Genomic DNA, 22522 nt, shown 5'->3' with positions numbered 1-22522 from the left:
ATGAAATGCAGTATAATCATCAGAAGATAGCATTGCTTTAGGCATGATTTTATTAAGTGAACAGCCATTGAAAGTATTTTACCTTGGAGCATATTATATCCTATTCAAAAGAGCTGACTTCCTTCAATACTGCAGCCAAAGTATTTTACAAGCAATATGCTATTTGAATTATCCATGGGCATATGTATAGATACAGTGTGCAGCTGTATCTGAGATGACTCTTCTTCAGAGCTTCTATAAAATACTATAGAAAAGACTGATATATCCAAAGATCTTTTTTTTCTCCCTTGAAAGGAGTAATGCTTTCATGATTTCTCATAGAACAGCTGCAAAAATACCCTCAATCTGACATCTGGAATTCTTGAAAGTGACTTGTGGATTTGTGGCTAATGAAACATTGCAAAATAACACTCACCATGTTGTAAAAAAATACCCCTACTGGTTTATAAGCCTCTTGCAGGAGAAAAATGAAAGGTGCCCTGAGCATGTTATTCTGTTATAATTATAAAAAGCATAAAATGCAAGAAAAACAGTGTGAATGCCTGAATGTTCTATAATAGAACCTGATGTGGATACATGTCTTTGTGGATTAAAGACTGTGCCATATTAAAAAGCATAATAAGATGATTGGAGACTCTCAGTGAAAATCAGTGGAATTATGCTGGATTTGCATCAGAGTAAGATCAACATCTGGACCCAAATATTTTCACTAATTCTATGTCCTCCAAGACAAGAATTTGTTTTTAAGATCTGACTAGAATAGGATGGGTATAGCAACCCATTACTAGTCAGGGCCAGTGGTAAATGACTATGCCTGAGGGCAAAGAGAAAGAACTGTTCCTTCCAAGGTCTCCTCAGCTCATTAGTGATAACTCACATGTATTATGCACTCATATATTCTTTTCAGATATTTCATTTTTTTATCATTATAAAACAGGGCACAGCATAATGCAGTACATGATTCCATTTCCTATATTATAATGATCTTGCACATTAAAATGTTTTCTATACAACAAGGCTATGTCTACACTGGCCCCTTTTCCGGAAGGGGCATGTAAATTTCACCAGTCGTCGTAGGGAAATCCGCGGGGGATTTAAATATCCCCCGCGGCATTTAAATAAAAATGTCCGCCGCTTTTTTCCGGCTTTTAAAAAAGCCGGAAAAGAGCGTCTACACTGGCCCCGATCCTCCGGAAAAAGTGCCCTTTTCCGGAGGGTCTTATTCCTACTTTGAAAAGGGCACTTTTTCCGGAGGATCAGGGCCAGTGTAGACGCTCTTTTCCGGCTTTTTTAAAAGCCAGAAAAAAGCGGCGGACATTTTTATTTAAATGCCGCGGGGGATATTTAAATCCCCCGTGGATTTCCCTACGACGACTGGTGAAATTTACATGCCCCTTCCGGAAAAGGGGCCAGTGTAGACGAGCCCCAAGGGTGTAGGCATGAGTAGGCTTGGGAGATTCGGGGTCCACCCCTTAGCATCCAGGACCACCTACTCTCAGCCCTGCCTGTGTTACCACCGAAGCATAGGGACTTACTCCTCTCCACCCAGTGCTCCAGCTGGACCCAAAAAGCAGAATCAGGGGCTTGCAAGCTTCCATACCCTGACCCTAATGTGCAGCTGGGAACACCAGACAGGCGGAGCAAGACAAGCTCTGGTGCTTCAACCCCACTCTTTTGCTAGGAGCACTAGGCAGGCAGAGCAGGGCAAGCCCTGAGCACCTGGCAGGGGTGGGGGGAAAGGAAGAGTAACAAAGTGGCTGTGGGGTGCATATTTTTATGGGGGCTCCCAATCTTAAAGGGTCCCTGGACAGAGTATCTAACCCTTTCCCTCTTCCACGGCTATCTGGGTGGGGGAGAGGTGGTCCCATCACTCCTTCCTCCCCTCCTCAAGTCATTGCCATTGGACTCATAGAAGCATCTACCCTGTATCCTTAGCTCGAAATAAGCGATACAATTTGAGCTATGCAAATTGCGTAGCTTATTTCAAGTTAATTCTGAAACAGAGCGCTATTCTGAAACGTCCCATACTTCCTGCGGAATGAGGTTTACAGGGACATCAGAATAGCCAGTATCTAAAAATAACTCAGCAGTGTAAACATAGGCATAGGGTACATCTACACAGCAGTGTTATTTCAGAATAACTGTCGTTATTCCGAAATAACATACTCCGTGTCTACACTACAAGCAGTTATTCTAACATACTGTCAAAATAATGTAGAGCTGGAGGACTTCTTACACTGACTCCTGTAACCCTCATTTTACAAGGAGTAAGGGAAGTCAGAGGAAGAGTGCTTTTTCTCAGACTTCCTGCTATGTAGACAGTGCCAAAAGCTGAGTTTAGCTATTTCAACGTAAGCTATGCAATTGATGTAACTCAAGTTGCGTAGCTTATTTTGGCTTTAGCTGTGATGTGTAGACATGCCCATTGTGATCATAAATACCTATGGGCTTCAGAAGGAGCCATTTGTGCTCTTCTTAAGCCTACTTAGATGTGTAGCAAGTAAAAATTTGCCTGAATATACGAATATTTTAGAGACTATTTTGAAGAAATTCAAATGCATGCTCTCGTCCTCACAGATATGATGTGAATTGGAGCACTAGTTGGACAATGTTGGATACAAAAATCATGATGAATGTATGAAAACAATTTTCAGCGTATAATAAAAATATTAGAAGAAAATTATATTGATATCTACAAGAAACATCTTGCTAACTTATATCCATATTCAAAACATTCAAAAAACAAAAGGGTTAAATTACTTTTAAACAAGGAGTGAGACAAGAGGATGCTCCTCCGAGCATCCTCAACATTCTTCCTCCATCTGTTTTGCTTTCCCAGCTTCCTCATAGCTTCTTTTACCAGACCAGTATCTTCCCACCTGTTCCCTACATCTTTGTTTCTCAGCTTGTAAATCACGACCCACAACTGGGTCATCAGAAAGTGTCAAAGAGTCACAAAGCTAGCTGGTCTCACCTCACCTCTCTGGCCATTTCATTTTTTTAGTGAAGATCAGCCTCCCATCTATCATGATGACATGGAGCTAGTCAGCACAAATTTGAGTGGTGCAGCAGCCCCTGATTGAAATGCTATTAAAAAAATGGCCCAGGTAAACCCCACCCCCACAACTAGCATTCATATTCTCAGCAATGTCCTAAAACTGGGTACAATTTGATCCAAAGGGAGAGTTTTCAATCTCTGTGCACCCATTATTTACATACTGCCAGCATTGCTTTCTGCCTACTTTTGAGTCTCCTTCAACAACATGGGTTCAATAGCCCCACTCAGATACTAATATTATTAGGTTCACATTCCACTTAGGAAGTAGTAGAGCTGCCGGAACTAATCATAGCAATCTTTTTATTTGACAATTTAGCTCCATTTTCTGTTCACAAATTATTCACAAACAGACCTAGATTTTGACACATTTGTTTATTATTCAATGAATGGTTTATGAGAATAAATTCCAGTCTGTGCAAGGTTCACAACTCTTTTGCCATGATTTCAACTTCAAACGTTTGCTATTTGTAATTAGCTATTCACACCAAAATTGTTCACACAGGGTTGTTTCTGCTCCCCGTTTAGATGACTCCAAATTTGCAAAGAGCTTTCAGAATGGCTGCCTGAACAGCCCTGGTACAAACACTAAGGCAAACATAGTAGCATAGGGATCTGCAATATTCACTGAACATTCTTGAAAATCAAATAAAAGGGGTCACTAGAGAATCAAAGCTAATTTATGATTTATGGCAGTAAATACTGCATAAAAAGTATTTCTCAAGTTTTGGAAGGACTATGAGAGATAGAGAGAGCTCAAGAAGGTGGAAGAGAGCAAAACATGGTGCAAAGTAGAATAGAGAGTAAACAGAATCATAAAGAGACTGGGATAAAGAGAGCAGAGAATAAATATTAATGAAAATTATTATAGCTTGAGTATATATACACACACTATTTTCAGAGCACTCATTTGTACTAGTTTAACTTTTTGAACCTCTGTCTTTTTATATTGGGAAATAGTGGGCTATCTGTAGGGAAAAGAAAAAGTTATCAAAAAGAACTAATTTGCAACCCCCAAAAGAAGCAGCTTGAGAATGCTGCAAAATCTCACATTCCATAAATTTTTCCTCTCCATATGAGCACGGCTTACAGTAGACCTTTGCTGGAATAAGCAAAGCATACTTGAGTCTCCTTGGATGTGTTACCACTAGGGAGTTGCCTACCTTTTCCAGCTAAATCAGGAATTCTTATGCAAAATCCAAATCACAGGGACATCATATAACTCTGAGAAATTTTATTTTATCATAGAACCGGAAGGAACCTCAAGAGGTCATTAAGTCCAGGCCCCTGAACTCATGGCAGGACCAAGCACCATCTAGACCATCCCTGACAGGTATTTGTCTCACCTGCTCTTAAAAATCTCCAGCCTTCCTAGGCAATTTATTAATATTAAGCTCTGCTGCATTTCTTGTCTATGTTGTGTCTCGTAGAGAAATGGCTAAGAGACGTGTCTTAGACTGAACACCAGTATGCAGTACATGATGATAGCCTCACAAAAAAAGCATAAAGAGCTGCATACATAGGCCTAAGAATAAGGGTTGAACATTGATCATATTTGCCAGAACAGTGACTAAGGAAATCCTGCCCAGTCAGATCTGCACAGACAAAACTATTAAGATGGAGTCATATTGTAGTATTGGGGTACTGGAAGCAACACTCTAAAAGAGACATGATTTTGCTGCTTCAGTGTGGAAGGCAGCACTACTTGGACCCAGCTAGTCCATCAGATGTGCACAAACAACCCTCATTGGCTTCAAAGGGAGTTGCACTCACACAACTGAAGGGACTATCAGAGCACTAATTGAAATAGATCTGAACCCTAATCTAGAGAACAACCTATATTTTCCATATTGTTGTGGAGAAGGTCCTCTTCAGATTGTGAGGGAATTGAAGTAGAACTAGGGTGCCCCAAGTAGACTGGTCTCTCCAGCCACCACAACAGCCCTACCTCCTAGGGCACCATGGCCTAACGGCTGAAGCCAATGGAAATACCCTCTGAAGCAGTTTCACAGTTCCAGGTTGCATCCCGGGGATCCTGTCACAATCTGCTTGGTCTTGAACAATGTCATATGATCTAACACTGGAGGACTAAACAAGGGGCAGTAAAACTAATAAAGTACAGGTTGAACCTATATGATCTGGAACTCTCTGGTCTGGCAACATCTGTAGTCTGGTAGGACTTGGTGGCCAGAACTGGCCAGGGAACTGGGAGCCTGATCAAGCCTGGGACCGGCTGAGGCATCTGGGGGTGGGGGGGTGGGGGTGAAGCCTGGGATTGGCCATGGAGTCTGAGGACAGTGGAGTCTGGAGCAGGCTGCATAGCCGGAGGGAGGCAGTGCCTAGGGCTGGCAGCAGAGCCCAGAGACAACCCTGGGTCAGCTGAGCCTGGCAGCCCTGAGCTAGCCATGGAGTCACATCCTGCAGCTGGCTACAGAGCCCAGCAGTGGCATTGGGGGCAGTGGAGCTTGGTGGCAGCAGCCCTGGGGACAGAGGGCTAAGTGGCCAGTGGCCAACAGCAGGGACAGGGGGAGGGGACGGGGCAGGAGGGGAGGACCTGGATGGGTCTGTGGAGTCTGCCAACAGAGGGGTCATAACTGACCTCCCCTGATGCAGCAAAGTCCCTTTTTCAGTTTCCCGAGGGTGCTAGAACAGGGAGGCCCAACCTGTATATAGAATTACAGAGGATATGTGTGTGTGTAGTAAACTACTATAGACATTGGGGTTGCACAGGAATTATTTAAGGTGAAACAATAAAATACAACTGGGGATAATGAGACAAAATTAAAATAGGTAAAATTTGTGCTACCAGGAATGTCTAACAGTGAGATCTACTCGTTATGCATTATTTGAAAACCAATTTGAATTAAACGTGTACAACTTTTGTGTGTTTACTGTTATGCGATGAAGCAAAGATGCCAAGCTCAATAGATTTTGGATATGCTTTCATTACAGCTATCTTAAGATACTATTCTAAAAATTGATTTTCAGGGAAGAGGGCAACAGAAGACCACTTTAGTTAAGAAATCCTACTCAGGACATAGATGAGGCCATAAATGTATTGAAGCAGTTACTGTGGTTGCCTTAGTGTTGGCTGAAGCCAGACAAATGAAACTGCTACTTTTATTTTTGTCCTGGAGACAGTGGTTCTACAGAAGGGAATTCTTTGCTTTAACTACAAAGATACTTGCATCCCAGGACTCATCAAGTTGAGACACTCAAGACTTTCTTGTTTCTTCCAACTTCTATTGCACAGGCTCTAATAGCTATTTTAGGGAGTTTTCTCCTGTACATTTTTTGAAAATCTGCAAATCAGAACAGCCAAAAAAACAGCCAACTGTTTTTTATGTGCATATATTTTGACATATCCAACAAATAACTTCCCTTCACCCTGTGATATTTGAAATTGTTTTTACACATAGACTATGTGTGTGGCTTAAATTAATCTTTGTAGTATATAGTTTTGTAAAATCTTTTATCTAAGTGACTTAACAGGTGGCTAGAAAGGTATTTCTTTAATATTTATTTTCACCATTGTCACAACCAAAAAAGGGGCTTTAATTCCTATTCTTGTTTTAACAGCATGTGTGGTCTAGTGTATAGTTTAGATTAGAAGAGAGTTCAATAAAGCAGAGGTCCAAGTAGCATTGTGTAATATTTCTATGTTTACTGTAGTGGATGTATTGGGTAAATACCCTCAAAAATACTTACCATTTCATAAATAAATAACCATTTCCAATTTTATGAGGATGCCAATAAATTTCTAAGTAAATATTGTAAATTAAGAGGGGAAATCTAAAAGAGAGCCTTAGAATGAAACAGCTTTTAAGTCTATGTACACAGTCAAACCTTATAGCACTGCATTCTCAGGAATCTCATCCTTAAAATGTTTGGCAATGGAAAGCTCAGTAATAATCACTTCATCCCTACACCTCATCCCCTCCACACAGCACCACTTCCCAATCTCCTGATTCTTTCTGTTTCCTCTCTAGATAAGCTCTGCTCACTTCTCCTCTTGTTGACCACCCCAAGACTTCAAGCAGCAGAATGCAATCACCTCCTAGTGTAGGGGTGGAGAACCTTCTTTGAATTGTGAGGGGGCAGGGGTGCCAGCACAAGCTCCACAATGGTGGGGGCAGGGAGCCCTGAGCCTCGGGGGCTGGATCCAGGCAAGCCAGGGGAAGCATGTGGTCCCTGGGTCCTAGGTTCCCCTCTCCCCCCATGGCTGATTCACTACTTTTCCCCTGTCTTTTCATTGTGCTAGCCCATCTTTTACTTCCCCCACTGCTGAATGGTTCTCTCTCAGCCCTTTGAGATGCTGATGCAATTGACCTCACTCTTGATTCCCAGGGGAATTGAGGTGCATTGGGAATGCCATTTGGAGGATGTGGGAAGGGAACTTTCTGTGACATGGAAAAGGCACAATAAAGTCAAAACTCCAAACCCTTAAACTTTTTAGAAACACACAGTTCCCAGAAATCAACCAGTTTCCAAAGGGTTAACACATTCCATTGTGTATGTTTGTTATTCACTATACACCCCTGAGCTGTGCCTTAGTATACCAGTTTGAAGTATATTGGATGACAAGTGTATATACTGGAACACTATTTAGCTTAGAAATTGTTCATCAGTTTTAAAAACTGAAGGATTCACTCATAGGAAAAAAAACATTATATAAAGATTTGTATGTAACATATTTTAACTTTCTTTAAAAAGCCTTACAAAAATGTCATAAATATGGACTAATCAGTGCAACTGCCCCCCAACATGTTCACTCTTTGTCATGACAACAGTGATGAATAAAAAAGAATGGTTCCAACTGTGACATGATGTCCCCATATTTTTATGGAAATATTCTTGTATGTGAAGTTAGAAATATTAAGTGAAAACCTGTTTTATTAATCTGAGTCTTCTAGGCTATGTCTATACTGCACTCTTCTTCTGCAAAAGCTTATGCAAATGAAGCGCGGAGTAGAATATTAATGAGGAGAGAAGCTGTTAGACCAAGTCCAGAGAAAAAGATCAGCTCTGACTTGAATCTGTCTGTTTTCACTTGCAATCAATTAAATTCTTAATAAGAACACTTGTTTATTACGAAACCCAGTGTAAATAATTATTAAGCTGTGCATCTCTCTCTTTCATTAAGAGATCGAACTTACAACCTTTCTCTGAGTAAAACTTTTATGCAAAGTAAATTGGATCTATTTGAGGGTTTTGATCCAATTTAGGGCATGCTCCTGGGTGCTGAGTCATCCCAGAGCTGAATTGGTTTAGAGTCTGTGTTGCTCTGCCAGAGATGTGTTATCCTAACTCTGTGCCTTTGCTAGCAGGACAAGGATGGTGGGGTACCCCAGAGGGCAGGTGCGTAGGCTCAGTGATATGATCAGCACACCAGTTGACAGCTCCAAGGGAACCTCTGTGATCCAACCTGTCACACCAATTCCTCAACTACCAATGAGGAGTTCACAAAACAGCTCAGGAGGAAAAGTTACCTTATGCTGGCATAAGCCAGAGATCACCGTGTACCAGACAGTACCTCAGCATAACTCAGAGCAGCTTTACCTTGTTTCCCCTAGAAACAGCTGCCTGCTGAGGAAACCTGGTAGTGCTGCTGAGAAGTACCAATGACAGGAGCCTCCCAAAAACCTAATCTTTTTGCAAGGATAAGGTTAAAACTGTGAAGCAAGTGTAACGGAAACAGTGATGTCTGGCTGAATCTGCAGATCCTAAAACAATAGCTCTAAGAGGCCTGAGGTGGGGCATTAATTCACAAATATGATGGTTTAGAAAGCTGCATTTTTAACCTTTTCACTACTGATTGAAAGGACGAAGAGATCGGATTGTAGTATGAGCACTTTCTACTGAGGGTAACGGATCATTTTGTTGCCGGGAACAGGTGGTGCTTGAGAGAATGTCAACTTCTTCTTCTATCCCTCAATCTAACCTGGGAAGCCAACAAACCAAAGGAGGGAAGCAGAGTTTGCACAGGTATCTGAGGCTCACTGAAGAGAAGCAAAACCCAGACGCCTAGCGGAACACCTGAGCCACACTAAGGAAGAGAAGACTTGGGAATCTGATCCACAGAGGCTTGAGGTCTATCAGGGGCAAACTTGGCAACAAAATTTCATTGAGCTAAAGCTATGGAGCTACGTAGTAGCCATGCTGTATCTGAATCCTTCTCAGATTCTCCATGCCTCACTGAGGGACATCCAACTCCAATGAGACCAGCTGAGTATGATTGCTATATTTATGATCATTGGTACAAACTACTGTGAGTGGTGGTATCTGATTTAGGCATCTCAGGGGGTGGTCCTCAGTCTCTGGCTGGAGCAATGAAAATACCACTATTTCACACACACACACACACACACACCCATTCAATCCTTGCCATCACAGAACCAACATCCAGCAAGAGCTTTTTCATTGGGTATAGAGGAAGATGGAATTCACTGCCACCAAATGTTTCATCTGCACCTTTCAGTGCAGGATGGAGAGACAGTTAAGCACTGGAACAAGTTACCTACGGTGGTTGTGGAATCCCTGTCACCTGAGGTTTTTATAAAGAGGTTAGACAAACACATCAGGGATGATGATCTAAGTATACTTATTCCTCTCTCAGTGCCAGAGCTGGAGGGAGGAAGAAACAGACTACATCTCTGTTTCTCAATCTTTTTTGTTACAAAGAACCAAGTTGCTGCCTTTCTAAACAATACCAGGAAGCTCTTAGAGACCAGAATCAATTAATGGACCAGTCATTGAGAAACATTGGACAAGATGACTTCTTGAGATCATCTCCAGCTGTATATGTCTGTGATTCTATGATTCTGCAGACAAATACAGATTTCATTAATATTGTTGGGCTCCAGAACAGCAAACCTAGTGAGCTAATTTATTCACAGCGTTCATCCCACCTATTTTACAACGGCAGTTTTAAATCTTCTAAAATGCAGAAAAGGCAATATAATCCATCAATATAATCCAGATTTTCCCAGATTACTTGAGAGGCATTAATCACATTTACACGTGTTTTTAATTACATGTGAATGTGAACTGATGAATCGTAATGTTGTCTCTGTGTGTGTGTGATATTTGTATGTATTATCTGAATACACCTAAAGTTTAAAATAGCTGTTTGAGAGAAAGAGACCATCATATTTATAGTAGCCCAGTGTCTGTGAGTCTGTAACTCTGACGTACACAGCCACGCCCCCTGGCCGTGTAGGTCAGCGCCCCGCCCCACCTCCCCTCCCTCCGTGGCGGCTCGGCCGAGCGCTGTGCTGCTCAGCTGGGCTGCTCAGCTGGTGCTGCGCCGCTCAGCTGAGCCCTGGTGGGAGGGGAAGAGGGGCAGGATGCTGACGTACACAGCCAGGGGGCGGGGCCATGTACATCACCGCCCCCCTTTCCCTCTCCCGCCATGGAGCTGAGTGCTGCGCCCCTCAACCGGGCCGCCTTGGGAGAAGGGAAGGGGGGGCGGTGACATAGACAGCCCCGCCCCCTGGCCGTGTATGTCACCGCCCCGCCTCCCCCCTCGCGGTAACCTGGCTGAGCAGGCAGCACTCAGCCGAGCTCCACAGTGGGAGGGGAAGGGGAAGGGAGGTGGGGAGAGACGGAGGGGAGAATAGGCAGGAGGAGGAGGAGCAGAGAAAGGGAGAGTGAGAGGCAGGAGGCAGAGAAGAGGGAGAGAGAGGCAGGAGGCGGAGGAGAGCTGAGAGAGAAGGGGGGAGGCAGTAGGAGAGAGAGAGAGAGAGAGAGAGAGAGAGGGAGGGAGCGAGAGAGAGACTGGAGGCTCAGGAGAAAAGACCAAGGTGGAGGAAAGACCTGAAAATCCCATTTTATGATGGGCTAATTGACTAGTTGCGTAAGAATGAGAAAAGAGTTGGAAAAGAGAACCACCAGAAAAGATAGTAAAAGACAGCAAGATGAAAGAAAATAAAAACGTTCCCATGCATGTTTATTGTTAGCACATATTGTGATACACTGGCCTTTCTGACAGCCAAGGTGATTCTGCAGTGATGTCTACATAGAAAACTGGTCTAAAGAACTACATAACTTGCTGGTCTAGGCAAGGGCAATCCACAGAAAACATAGCAGACTTTAGAAATTTGAAAAGCATTTAGCTTTATGTTTTCAATTGATATAGCTAGCAAAGGTAATTAAAAATCCATACAGGTATTTTGAAAATGACGATGCTGTACTAGAGTTGCATTGTTTACTTCTTGAGCTATTTGATTTCAGAAACCTAACACTGGACGTGATAAAACAAGTTCAGCTGTCAGAAAACTTGAACTCATAACAGGGTCTCCAAAGAATGATCTTCCTAGACCTTGTATCACATGAGCAAGATTTCCTTCCTCCACGGGAAACAATGTACTCCCATTCCTGACTACAATGGCAGCTGTTATACTTGTGGAGAGGTTATAATTGGGAACAGAATTTGGCCCTAAAAAAGAAACAGTCTGCTTCTCAATCATTTGTATCCCCTTGTTCTTGTTAATTTCTTACTAAAACTGAGGGCATAAAAACTGTACAAATTCTACTCTGTGTGCACAGATATCAGTGCACCAACTTACCTATTCTGCATGCACAAGTACTATTTTTGCATGTGTAAATGGACATGCCCACATGTTTTGCCGATCTATTTTCGTATGCTATTACTGTATGATAATAAAATTATTAGAAGTCCACATTTACTGTGTAATTATTATTGTGGGACCTGCATTCCTAGGTCAGTTAGTTCCTTTTACAAATCCCATCCTCTATTAACAACCTCATTCTTCATCCCCTGCAACGACATTTTACCCAACACCTAAAATGAAAATGAGTGCCAATACCATGGAGTCCAGCCAATCCTCTGCTCCTAATCTAGATTCAGGATGAATCAGAATGATCTGCTCCCAATCAAGAGAGAGTCTGGGGACTGAGGTGGAAGCTCATCTATTCCCTTTACTGATAGAGCCTAGAGATAGTTTCTTTCATTCTTTGCAAGACACATTTATTCAGCATTTAAATGCCTCTGTGATCTGCTTCCTCGTCAGAGTGAACTACAGTTGCAGCGAATGAGTTTTGCAGATCAAAACATGGTTTGGGAGGAGGATACAATTCAGCCCCCAAATCAAGGGCAGGAGGTAGGCAGATCAACAGTAACATCTATTATTTCAGTCTCTGTACTAGACTTTGGTCATCTGAATTCCTTAAGTGAAAGTTTGCAAATCTCTGTAACTGGATTAACCGGACCCTCTTTCAGGCTTGTCTATACTTACAGTGAGGCAGCTGTGCTGCTGTAGCAGTCAGTGATGATGTAACTTACACTGACTGAAAAGCTTCTCTCTCTAGTGTGGGGGCTCCCAGGACAAATGTTTTGGTCGCCTCAGAGTGCAGTCACCAACATTTTTCCAGAGGTGAAAGTAACCCTGATGGGAAGGGGAATAGCAAGCAGCTTCCCCATATGAATCTTGAGGAGATAGGGGCTTCAGCCACCCCCTCACCACCCCTAAATGGGTCAGTGGGGGACTTGGGGCCGGCTCGTAGGGTTGCCAGATGGTTTCAACAAAAATACCGGACACACTTGACATTACATCACAATCTACATTACATCTTATTTAGAAAATACCGGACATTTATATTTTCTCAATTTGTTTTCTGAACAGAAAGCTCAAATACTGGACTGTCTGGTTCAAAACTGGACACCTGGCAACCCTAGGGCGGGGGCAGTCCCAGGCCAGTGGGGAAGCCAGTAGGAAAGCCAACAGATTCCTTTAACCTGACAACCTGCTGCTTAGTGTGACAGCCTGTGGGAAGCCCACCTGGGAGGCCACTGAGCCTCCTCCTGCAGCTGAACACCCCCGCTGGCTGGCTTCTTCTTGCCAGAGAGTGCACTTGGGCACACCAGCTTACTTTCACTTCTGCATTTTTCCTTAAAATAATTATTTAGCTTTAGGAAAAACAAATAAGATTACTGGGGGGGGGGGAGGGGACTGGCAACAGAGGTTGGGACCCAGCAACCCAATCTGCACCTCTCTGCTGCCATCCCCCACTCAGGTCACTAGGCTTCACCTCTGTAGTGGAAAGTGGAACAACTCAGACCTGAGGGAGCAGAACAGACTGGGCTGGGACCAGGTCACTCTGCTTCCTGCCACTGTGGTGAGTGTGGGGGAAGAAGGGGAAAGGAAGCCCTACACTAGGCCCCCTGGCAATCCCCCAGGTCACATCACTTGGGGAAGGGGGTTTGGGGGGTGGAAATGGTCACAGCAGAGCAGGAAGAGGTGGGGTGCAGATGGAGCAGGGGTACAACTTAGGGGAAGGGATGGAGTGGGGGTGTGGTAGATCAGGGGTGGGTTAGAGTGGGAGCAGGGGGACAAAGGGTGGTCGTCCGGGGCTCTGCCTCCCATTAGGGATGGCCTTGAATGCAGGTATCATTTTTCACAGCAGACTCACTTAACCCTGCAAGCTTGGGGACATAAGCCTTGGATGGAGCGGAAGAGGGTCAAATAGAGCAGAGGGGGCCAGAAGCAATAGGGGATGGTGGGTGAGGAATTAGGGAGGCAGCAGGGGCTGGAGCCCAAAGCCCAACAGCCAAAGCTGTGGCCTGCTGCCACACAGCAGAGACCAACCTGCCATCCCAAGGCTAAAGGCCAAAGCCTGAGCCCCACCACTCCTGGGAAGGTGAGGATCTTACTGACTCTCTTGTCCACCCACATGTTTCCCCAAGTGTCTCCAGAGAGGGGCAGGAGCCAACTCCTGCTGGCAGCCACAGCAGTCAACACCAAGTCAGGGCATTGAGGTGCGAAAGGGAGACAGAAGGATTGCTATCCTGTGCCCACTGCCCTCACTATTCACAGCCAAGGAGTCTGTGGCTTCAAAAAAAGCCCCTGTGGCTACATTTGAGAAACACCCTTAGTCTACTATACATACTCCATCTCCCTGGGTATGTCTACACTACAAAGGTAATTCGAACTAACGGACGTTAGTTCGAATTAACTTTCATAGGCGCTCCACTAGCGCTCCACTAGTTACGAGGATTAAGTCTAGTTCGAACTAGCTAGTTCGAATTAAGGGGTGTGTAGCCCCTTAATTCAAACTAGTGGGAGGCTAGCCCTCCCCAGGTTTCCCTGGTGGCCACTCTGGCCAACACCAGGGAAACTCGTCTGCCCCCCTCCCGGCCCCAGACCTCTTAAAGGGGCACGGGCTGACTACGGTGCCCGTGCCAGGTGCAAGCCTGCCAGCACCCAGTCAGCAGACCCTGCACCTGGCATGGATCGAGCCACCCACCCGATGCCCCCAGCCCTCCCCCTCTTCCCGGGACCAGGCTGGTGGCTCCCAGAAGCTTGCCCAGGACCGCAAGAGGCGGGCACCCACCTGGGCTAGTGCAGACATCGTGGACCTCGTCCACGATCTCCGCACTAGGCACAGGAAAGTGGCCGGCTAGGGCAGGAGAGCTGCCAGCCTGGCCACCCAGGACCAGGTGTGCAAGAGAATCAAGGGGGTCCAGTGAGACCCCCGACCCTGAGCTTACAATGGCCGTCGTGGGTCAGACCAAAGGTCATCTAGCCCAGTAGCCTGTCTGCCGACAGTGGCCAACCCTAGGGACCCTGGAGGGGATGGACCGAAGAGAGTGACCAAGCCATTTGTCTCGTGCCATCCCTCTCCAGCCTTCCACAAACCTTGGCCAGGGACACCACTCCGACCCCCTGGCTAATAGCACTCCATGGACCCAAGCTCCATGACTTGATCTCACGTCCCTTTAAACTCTGTTCTAGTTCTAGCCTTCACAGCCTCCTACAGCAAGGAGTTCCACAAGTTGACTCTTTGCTTTGTGAAGAACAACTTTCTGTTACTAGTTTGAAGCCTGCTACCCATTCCTTTCCTTTGGTGTCCTCTAATCCTTCTTTATGGGAACTAATGAAGAACTTTTCTGTATGCACCGTCTCCACCCAACTCCTGCTTTTAGAGACCTCTATCCTGTCCCCCCTCTGTCTCCTCTTTTCTAAGCTGAAAAGTCCCAGTCTCTTTAGCCTCTCTTCATATGGGACCTGTTTCCAACCGCTGATCATTTTAGTTGCCCTCCCCTCTCCCAGCCTCACTCTTCCCCTCTCCCACCTCCTTTTCCCAGTCTCCCCCAGTTTTGTTCAATAAAGACAGATTCCATTTTGGAAGATACGTTATCTTTATTTTGTATATCAGGAAGGGGGTCTAGGGAAGGGTAAGTGGAAGGAGGTGAGGGAGGAATGGGGTACGAGCCCCCGATGAGGAGGACTGGGCTGGCTCTGTGGGCTTCTGGGTGTGGAAGCTCTCTGCAGCCCCCCAATTACCCCCTCTCCCCAGATGGCAGCCTGCGGCAAGTGCAGCCGGGCTGATGGCCGAGTGGTTTGATGTGCCCAGTGTGGGCACTCAGGGCACTCCAAGCCAGGACTGCTTTGCAAGCGGGGCACCCCTGAGAACTGTCTGTCCGGGGTGGGGGTTGGGACCCTTTAAGCACAGCCCTCGGCTAGCCTGAGACAGCATCTCCACGCTCTAAGTCTTCCTCTGATGCCCTGTCGGCACTGCTTCCGGCCATCCTTAAGCCTGGTTCAGGGTCCACTTAATGTGGACATGCTAGTTCGAATTAGCAAAACGCTAATTCGAACTAGTTTTTTAGTCTGGATCCATTAGTTCGAATTAGCTTAGTTCGAATTAACTAATTCGAACTAAGTTAATTCGAATTAACATTGTAGTGTAGACATACCCCCTGAGAGGTGGTAGGTCAGGGCTATTCAACACGCGACCCGTGGCCCATTTGTTTGTAGCCTGCAGAGCAGTTTAGGTTTATGCGAGGCTCAACACGTGTCCCGCGGGTGGGATCCTTTGAACATGGCCTCTATTGGGAACATGCTCCACTGCAGCCTGGCGTCTCTCAGGCAGAGTGAGCACTGAAAGACACAAGCAGATGGGTTGGCTGGAACAGTTGGGATTTCTAGCCCCAAGAGAGAAGATGCCGGGAGCACCAGGGCATTGTGGGAAGAGCTGGCTGTTTAGCCTTGTGGGCAGAGCCTGAGAGGTGCTGATTAGTTCACACTGGCTACGTTTGGGTCCAGCGCCGCGGCTAGGCAGCCCTTTCTCTATCCTGCACAGAGCGACGGACTCCCTTGTGGAGACATCAGCCCTGCTAGGAATCCAAGACGGGGCTCTCAGGCATCTGTCCTTTTTTGCCTCTCATGTTCAGCCTTGCTCATCCAGTTCCCTGCCTGGATGGAGCACTTGGCTTGGAAACCTTTTCTGAGTAAAATCACTCCAAGAAACGCACAACTTGAAGCTTCAAGCTAAACACCCAAAACACTGGTATACAATTTTCTTTTTAATAAGAAGCATTAAAAATGGCAACAAGGAAGAGATGCTTGTTGGATGAACACAGGGTTTTCAACCCTGTTTGGGAGATGGAATTCACTTTTGCAGAGATAAATGGAAAACCAAAGTGTTTTCTTTATTTAAAGATTATCACTGCATTAAAGAAAACAAATCTGCAATGGCACCATGAATCTTGAAGCTATTTGCATATATATTTGCATGTATATGCAATCACACTTAAGTTGTGGCCCTTGGCATGTGCTGAGAGTGTCATTGTGGCTCCCGAGGTTTCCAAAGTGCCCTCTGGTAGGTGGTAGCTACAATGATGGGACAAATCCTCCCATTGACATAGCATTGGTTGGTGGGTATAACCATGTAGCTCTTGGAGGTGGAAAATCCATAACCCCTAGAGAGGCAGTTATATCAACCTAAGGCTGTAGTGTACACCGGGAGGTTAGATCATGGGTGAGAGCCAGGAACTCTCATGCCCTGTAATTGTGAAGAAATCTCTGGCTCGGGAGCTCAATTTGTGATCTGCCCCATTCACCTTTATGTAGGAATATCTCTATGTTTGTGGTATAATTGGTCTTCCAGAGGCCTTCTATCAGTAACTGAAGTTCAATAGTAAGCAGACTAGTAAAAAAATGCATAGACTAGATCTACCCAATGTGTGGTATGTTCACTATAGCAGAGGAGCAAACACTAGCGGGAATTTATAACAACAAACACTACACCATTAAAGGGAAATGTAAAACAAATATATAGAACCACGATTACATTTGATACCTAAATTAGATTGGCAGCAAATGTTTAGCTTTATTTTCTCCTTGCTTTAGAAAGCAAGCAAGCGTGAGTTCTGCTTGCACAGCAGCAGTAGAACAAACACTGGAGAAACACAAACCAAGCGTAAAACGGATCACAATGGAGCAAATGTTGATGAAGGTTTTGCAACACAATCCATCATATTGATTTCTAACTGTAGAGAACTTCTTTTACACCTTGAAAACAATTTTAGAAAGATAGCAAACTGCATAGGATAGAAACCCAAGCTCCCGTTGGATCTGGAAAGTAGATTTAGTCCTAATTTTTGTGACAGATGGAGTTGATAGTCTCAGGATGAAAAAAGCGCCAGTTTTTGACAGGCAGCAGACACTGATGCCTCTTGTGGTCAAAGCCCATGTTGCTCTGGAATTAAGGTAGCACCAAAATTAAAAGAAACGCCTACAAATGAGCTATCTCCAGCTCTCGAATATACTCCATATGCTGTACTCTGAAAATTTTATGTTACAGTTGTTATTTTAATCTTATATTTACTTTAAGCAAAGGAAGAAGAATTAAGAATGCAATTTTGTGGATTATAATGCACCCAAGACCAGTTCTTTTTCTTTAAACCAAAACGGAGCTTTTAGCCAACTTTTATAGCTGGCAGTGGCAGATCCCAATAAAGGGTTTAAATAACCATTTCAGACGTATTGGAAATCATATTTCAGGGTTCTATGTGCAAAGTCTATTATGTGTATGCAAAAGGATTGGGTTTCCCCCTAAATCCTAGTAGTCCCATGAATTGACTCCCTACTGAAAAATCTCTGCTAATGTATCATTTGAATTTGTTTAAAGGCAGGAGTGCAAAACAGTGAAATGACAAGAGGACAGGCTTAAGTATTGCAGTCATGATGTTCAGAGAAGCAACCTTGATGGACCAAATGTTGTTCTCAGTATATTGATGTCCTCCCATTGAAGTCAGTAGCATTCCACAGATCTAAGTTTGGGTCATGAGGGAGCCTATATTCCTTGCAAGAAAACTTCTTATTCTCATTGTGAATGGCAGAACGGGATCAAGAAATGACGCAAGAGCCCTTTCTGTTGGATATTGGTATGTTTAATTTAAATCTAGACTTGGCTGGACTTCTGTCAGTGACATTTATAATGAAATAGATTTTACAGTTTCTTTTCATAATTTGTGCCATGATGCTACGAGGCAACTTCCATAAACCAAAGGTTGCTTTTGTGGCCGCTGGTAAACCGAAATGCGAGCAAAGCTCTGCCTGCTGAGAACAGCTGCACCCTTTCGCTTGGCAAAGCTGTGTTGTTGTGTAGTAGTAACGGTGTGGTGGTGGAGCCTCCTTAACAGTAGGAGGGGCTCCTTGGGGGTTGCTGTCAATCTCTTTAAGCCTTTCCTTTCAAGCTTTGAATGTGAGCTACCCACCAGGCCCCCCTCCCTCCCCTTTCTCCCGTAGCTCGTAAAGAAAAAAAAAGTTTCAACAACAGGCTGGACCAATAGTGAGTCGAAGAGCAGGGAAAAGGGGCCGAGCAAAGGGAGAAAAGTGGAGAAAAGGAGAAAGAGAGCGACTAGCAAGAGCGAGAGAGAGACGAGCGCAGGCTGGGGGCATGTGTAAAAGGAGAAGAAGCGTTGCTAATTGTTTTGTTTGTTTGCTTTTCCATGCATGCATAATGAGGCTTGATCAGAGCACGTTGCTGCTGCTCGGAGGCCACTTTTGTATTTAAAGCCTCGCAAAGAAAAAACGCTCCTCACACCGCAGAGCGGAGCAGCTCGCCGGGCGTGTTGACAACAGAAGCAGCAAGCACCACAGCCACAGACCGAGAAGGGAGACCCCGATCCTGCTGTTTTCCCCCCTTGCTCGCCAAAAGGGAGGGAGTCCTGATCCTCCCCCCGCCTTCCCGTGTGAGCGGGCGCGCGGAGCCGGGACTGTGCCAGGGATCGGAGCGGCTCGCGCGGCGGGCATGTGCGGAGATGCTGCGAGCGGAGAGTTGAACGCTCCCGAGGAAGCAGCAGCGGCAGCTGGGCATTTGCGCTGTGCCAAAAGAGACACGAAAGGGATCTGCATGAGAAGCAGGGCAGCACCATGAGCTCCCCCGGCGCAGGCTGCAAGCCTCCGAGTGCCCTCCGGAGCCGCTCTCCTCCCAGCCCCCAGTTGCACTGATTAACTCCGGGAAGTCTTGCGGCAAGAGCAGCCCGGGCCTGGGGGGGTGGGGGTTGTACTGCAGCCCGCTGGTTCCAGCCTCGGAGGGGCCGCGTGGATGGATTGATGAGGGGAAGCCTCATGCACACAGCTGGCCGGAGTTTTGCAAACTTTTCCACGGGCAGCAGCTCCTCCTCCGCCCCTCGACCCTCCTGCAGCCGCCGCCCGCGATGGTGGTAGGTTCGCCCGCGCTGCGTGGAGGAGGGGGCCGGCGGCTGGCGGGCGCCTGCCTGTGGCTGGCGGTGGTGCTGGGCGCAGGGTGGCCCCCGCGGGGCTCGCTGGTGCAGGGCCGGAGGCTGATCTGCTGGCAGGCGGTGCTGCAGTGTCAGGGGGAGCCCGAGTGCAGCTACGCCTACAGCCAGTACGCCGAGGCGTGCGCCCCGGTGCTGCTGCCGCCGCAGCACCCGGCCGGCGGCGCGGGGGATGGGGCCGCCTCCTCCTCCCGCCGGCGGTGCCCGAGCCACTGCATCGCGGCCCTGATCCAGCTCAACCACACCCGGCGGGGCCCGGCGCTGGAGGACTGCGACTGCGCGCAGGATGAGACCTGCTGGGCCACCAAGCGCGCCATCGAGCCCTGCCTGCCCCGCACCAGCGGCGGCGCGGCGGGCGGCGGCGGGGGCGGCGGCGGCGGGGTGATGGGCTGCACCGAGGCCCGGCGGCGCTGCGACTGGGACAGCCGCTGCAGCGCGGCGCTGGGCCGCTACATGGCCTACTGCGGCAAGCTCTTCAACGGGCTGCGCTGCACCGAGGAGTGCCGGGCCGTGATCGAGGACATGCTGGCCGTGCCCAAGGCCCTGCCGCTCAACCACTGCGTCTGCGACGGGCTGGAGCGGCCCATCTGCGAGTCCATGAAGGAGAACATGGCCCGCCTCTGCTTCGGCGCCGAGGCGGGGGGCAACGGGGCCGGCAGCAGCGGCGGCTCGGACGGCGGGCTGGAGGATTACTACGAGGACGAGTACGAGGACGAGCCCAGCCTGCGGGGGCGGGACGAGCCGGACGAGCCCGGCCCCGGCCAGCTGCCCGCCTTCCCAGCGCCCAGCGACCGCGCCGCCGCCGCCGGCCCTGCGCCCGCCCCGCCAGCCTGCATCTGGCTGGTCTCCATTTTGCTGCTGCTGCTGCTGTAGCCACCGAGTCCCCATTGGCTGCCGGGCCCGCCCGCCGCGCTTGGGACACGCGGGGGAGCCCCCCCTTGCATCATTCCTGGGGACCCCCCCCCCCGATCTCCGCGCGGGACACGGTCCCCCCCCTCCCCCATTTGTCTCTGCACGGCCTCTCGCCACCACCTGCCTGGACTCTTCGCGTGGGCACTGGCCTCCTCATCTCCCCCTGCCCCAGTTAAACTCGCTTTGATGGGGACGATACCGGTTTATGGGCCTTGTAAATCTGTACGGGACTGATAAGGTGCTGGGGAAGGCGGGTGCGGTTTGGCTGGGTTTTAGCGTGCACTATGCAATGTGCCCCCCCCCCCCTTCTCCCGGAGTGTAGAAGATGAACTCTTAGCAAAGCTACTGTAGGTTCGTTACCACCCCCCCGAAAACAAAACACCCAATACTAAGGGGCTAATGGTCGCTTTTTACCGTTTGACATGAAGGTGAGAAAGAGGTGGGAAACCCGAACTTGCTGCCAAAACTACTGCCTTACTGGTTAGAAGTAGCCAACAACTTGAAATCAAGTCCCAGTCTCCCTATCACCGTTCACAATATTCACCCTGATGCCTGAAAGAGGATTCAATTTCCATTGCCTTTAGTTATCAGGGGTGGGGGGGAGAGAACAAATTGATGGGATCTTAGCATCCTCTCACACACACATTTGCCCCCCGTAACAAAAGCTTGCCAGCAAACATCTCTTTTTCTTCGCCTGAACGAGAAAAAATGCAGATTTTTCAGAGTTGTTGGCTACACTGAACAATGCAACTTTTGTCTTAAAAGAGCTCTGCACTGCCATCTTCGAAAGACACTTTTTAAACTCAAGAACTTGTATATACACATATCCTAAAAAGTTATATTGTCTCTAGTCATATCAGGGTGCTGACCTCTGGTAAATCTTATATAAAATGTATTTAAAACTGGGATTTATTACCAGTCACTCTACTTTGTATATAGAATTTTATAAATTGTATGCTTGAGGAATAATTTATTTTTTAAAAAATTAAAGTTTTAAGTCTACATTCTATTTGCCAGATAATTGCATTTGCCGTTCTTTTCTGGAAAGGTACAAATATCGTTGTATGTGTAATGGGAACTCAGCAACAAGAACTCAGTGAACTATTCTGTAGAACATCAAATGTACAGTGTATTTTGAAGTTAACTTTCTTATTTTGAGAGACTTTATGAACATTGTAGAATTGTATAAATGCATTTCCACGCTGCCTTAAGGTATTTTTATAGAAGGCATAAAAGGTCCTATGTTTTAAATATCTACGACTTTGTGTATTTCTTAAAATGTAAATGAGTAAATAAAGAGTTTTAAATACGGATGCCTGATGATGATGTTCAGAGAGATTGCTATTGAGTGAACTATCAGTCCTGTTTGGAGGAACTGGAGAGGAGGGAGAGGAAGGATAAATAAATAAGAAATAAATAAAAACTCAGTATCTGTGGTACTTTAAATAGATGCTAATTACTGTTGCCCTTACTTTAATGAAGAAGTGAACATAAGTAGTAAACAGGACTTTGAAAATACTACCTTCAAAGGAAGTGGTTGATTTTTCTGTGTGTTGGCATGGTAACGTATCAGTGCCAGAGCTGTGTAAAACAATTCCCAGTTTGTCTTCCAAGGACACTGCTACTATATGTGTGTAGAATTATCAAACCAGAAGGTCCTTCACTATGGAATGGAGGAATGGTATTTGAACTGCTGCTGTTAGGAATTCATATATACATGCAAATATTTTGCCAGACATACAGTGTCTCAAGGAACTTTCAGAAATATTTAAGTTGTATACAGTAGATGATTGGCATTTGCAACAAAATTCATGACAGTTTGTAAGGCAACTCTCCTTCCTCTGCAGTGAAGAGTGCAAAAGTAAACAAACTGGGATGATCAACAATTACCAGAACTTGTAATACTGTTTTTGGAGTTGTTTTGCACTGGGCTGAAGCCTGGTTTTCTGCCAGAGCTACTGATCTACACTCAAACGCCCTTAGATAAATAATTACGCTCTTAAGCT

General features: G+C 46.4%; 1 protein-coding gene across 1 annotated transcript; it reads left to right on the top strand.

Moving 5' to 3' along the window:
• Positions 1–18511: 18511 nt before the first annotated feature.
• Positions 18512–21829, top strand: GAS1 (growth arrest specific 1). The gene has a single exon (XM_075931796.1). The coding sequence runs from the start codon at positions 19524–19526 to the stop codon at positions 20475–20477; it is 954 nt and encodes a 317-aa protein (XP_075787911.1). The 5' UTR covers positions 18512–19523; the 3' UTR covers positions 20478–21829.
• The last annotated feature ends 693 nt before the right edge of the window (positions 21830–22522 follow it).

Source organism: Pelodiscus sinensis, chromosome 6 (assembly GCF_049634645.1).
Source record: "Pelodiscus sinensis isolate JC-2024 chromosome 6, ASM4963464v1, whole genome shotgun sequence".
Classification (NCBI taxonomy): Eukaryota; Metazoa; Chordata; order Testudines; family Trionychidae; genus Pelodiscus; species Pelodiscus sinensis.
The sequence above is the reverse complement of the archived record's forward strand: the minus strand, read 5'-3'. Positions and strand labels throughout refer to the sequence as shown.

Bases quoted from the DNA above. Each gene is read 5' to 3' on its own strand.
- GAS1 (XM_075931796.1), top strand. From the start codon at position 19,524: ATGGTGGTAGGTTCGCCCGCGCTGCGTGGAGGAGGGGGCCGGCGGCTG.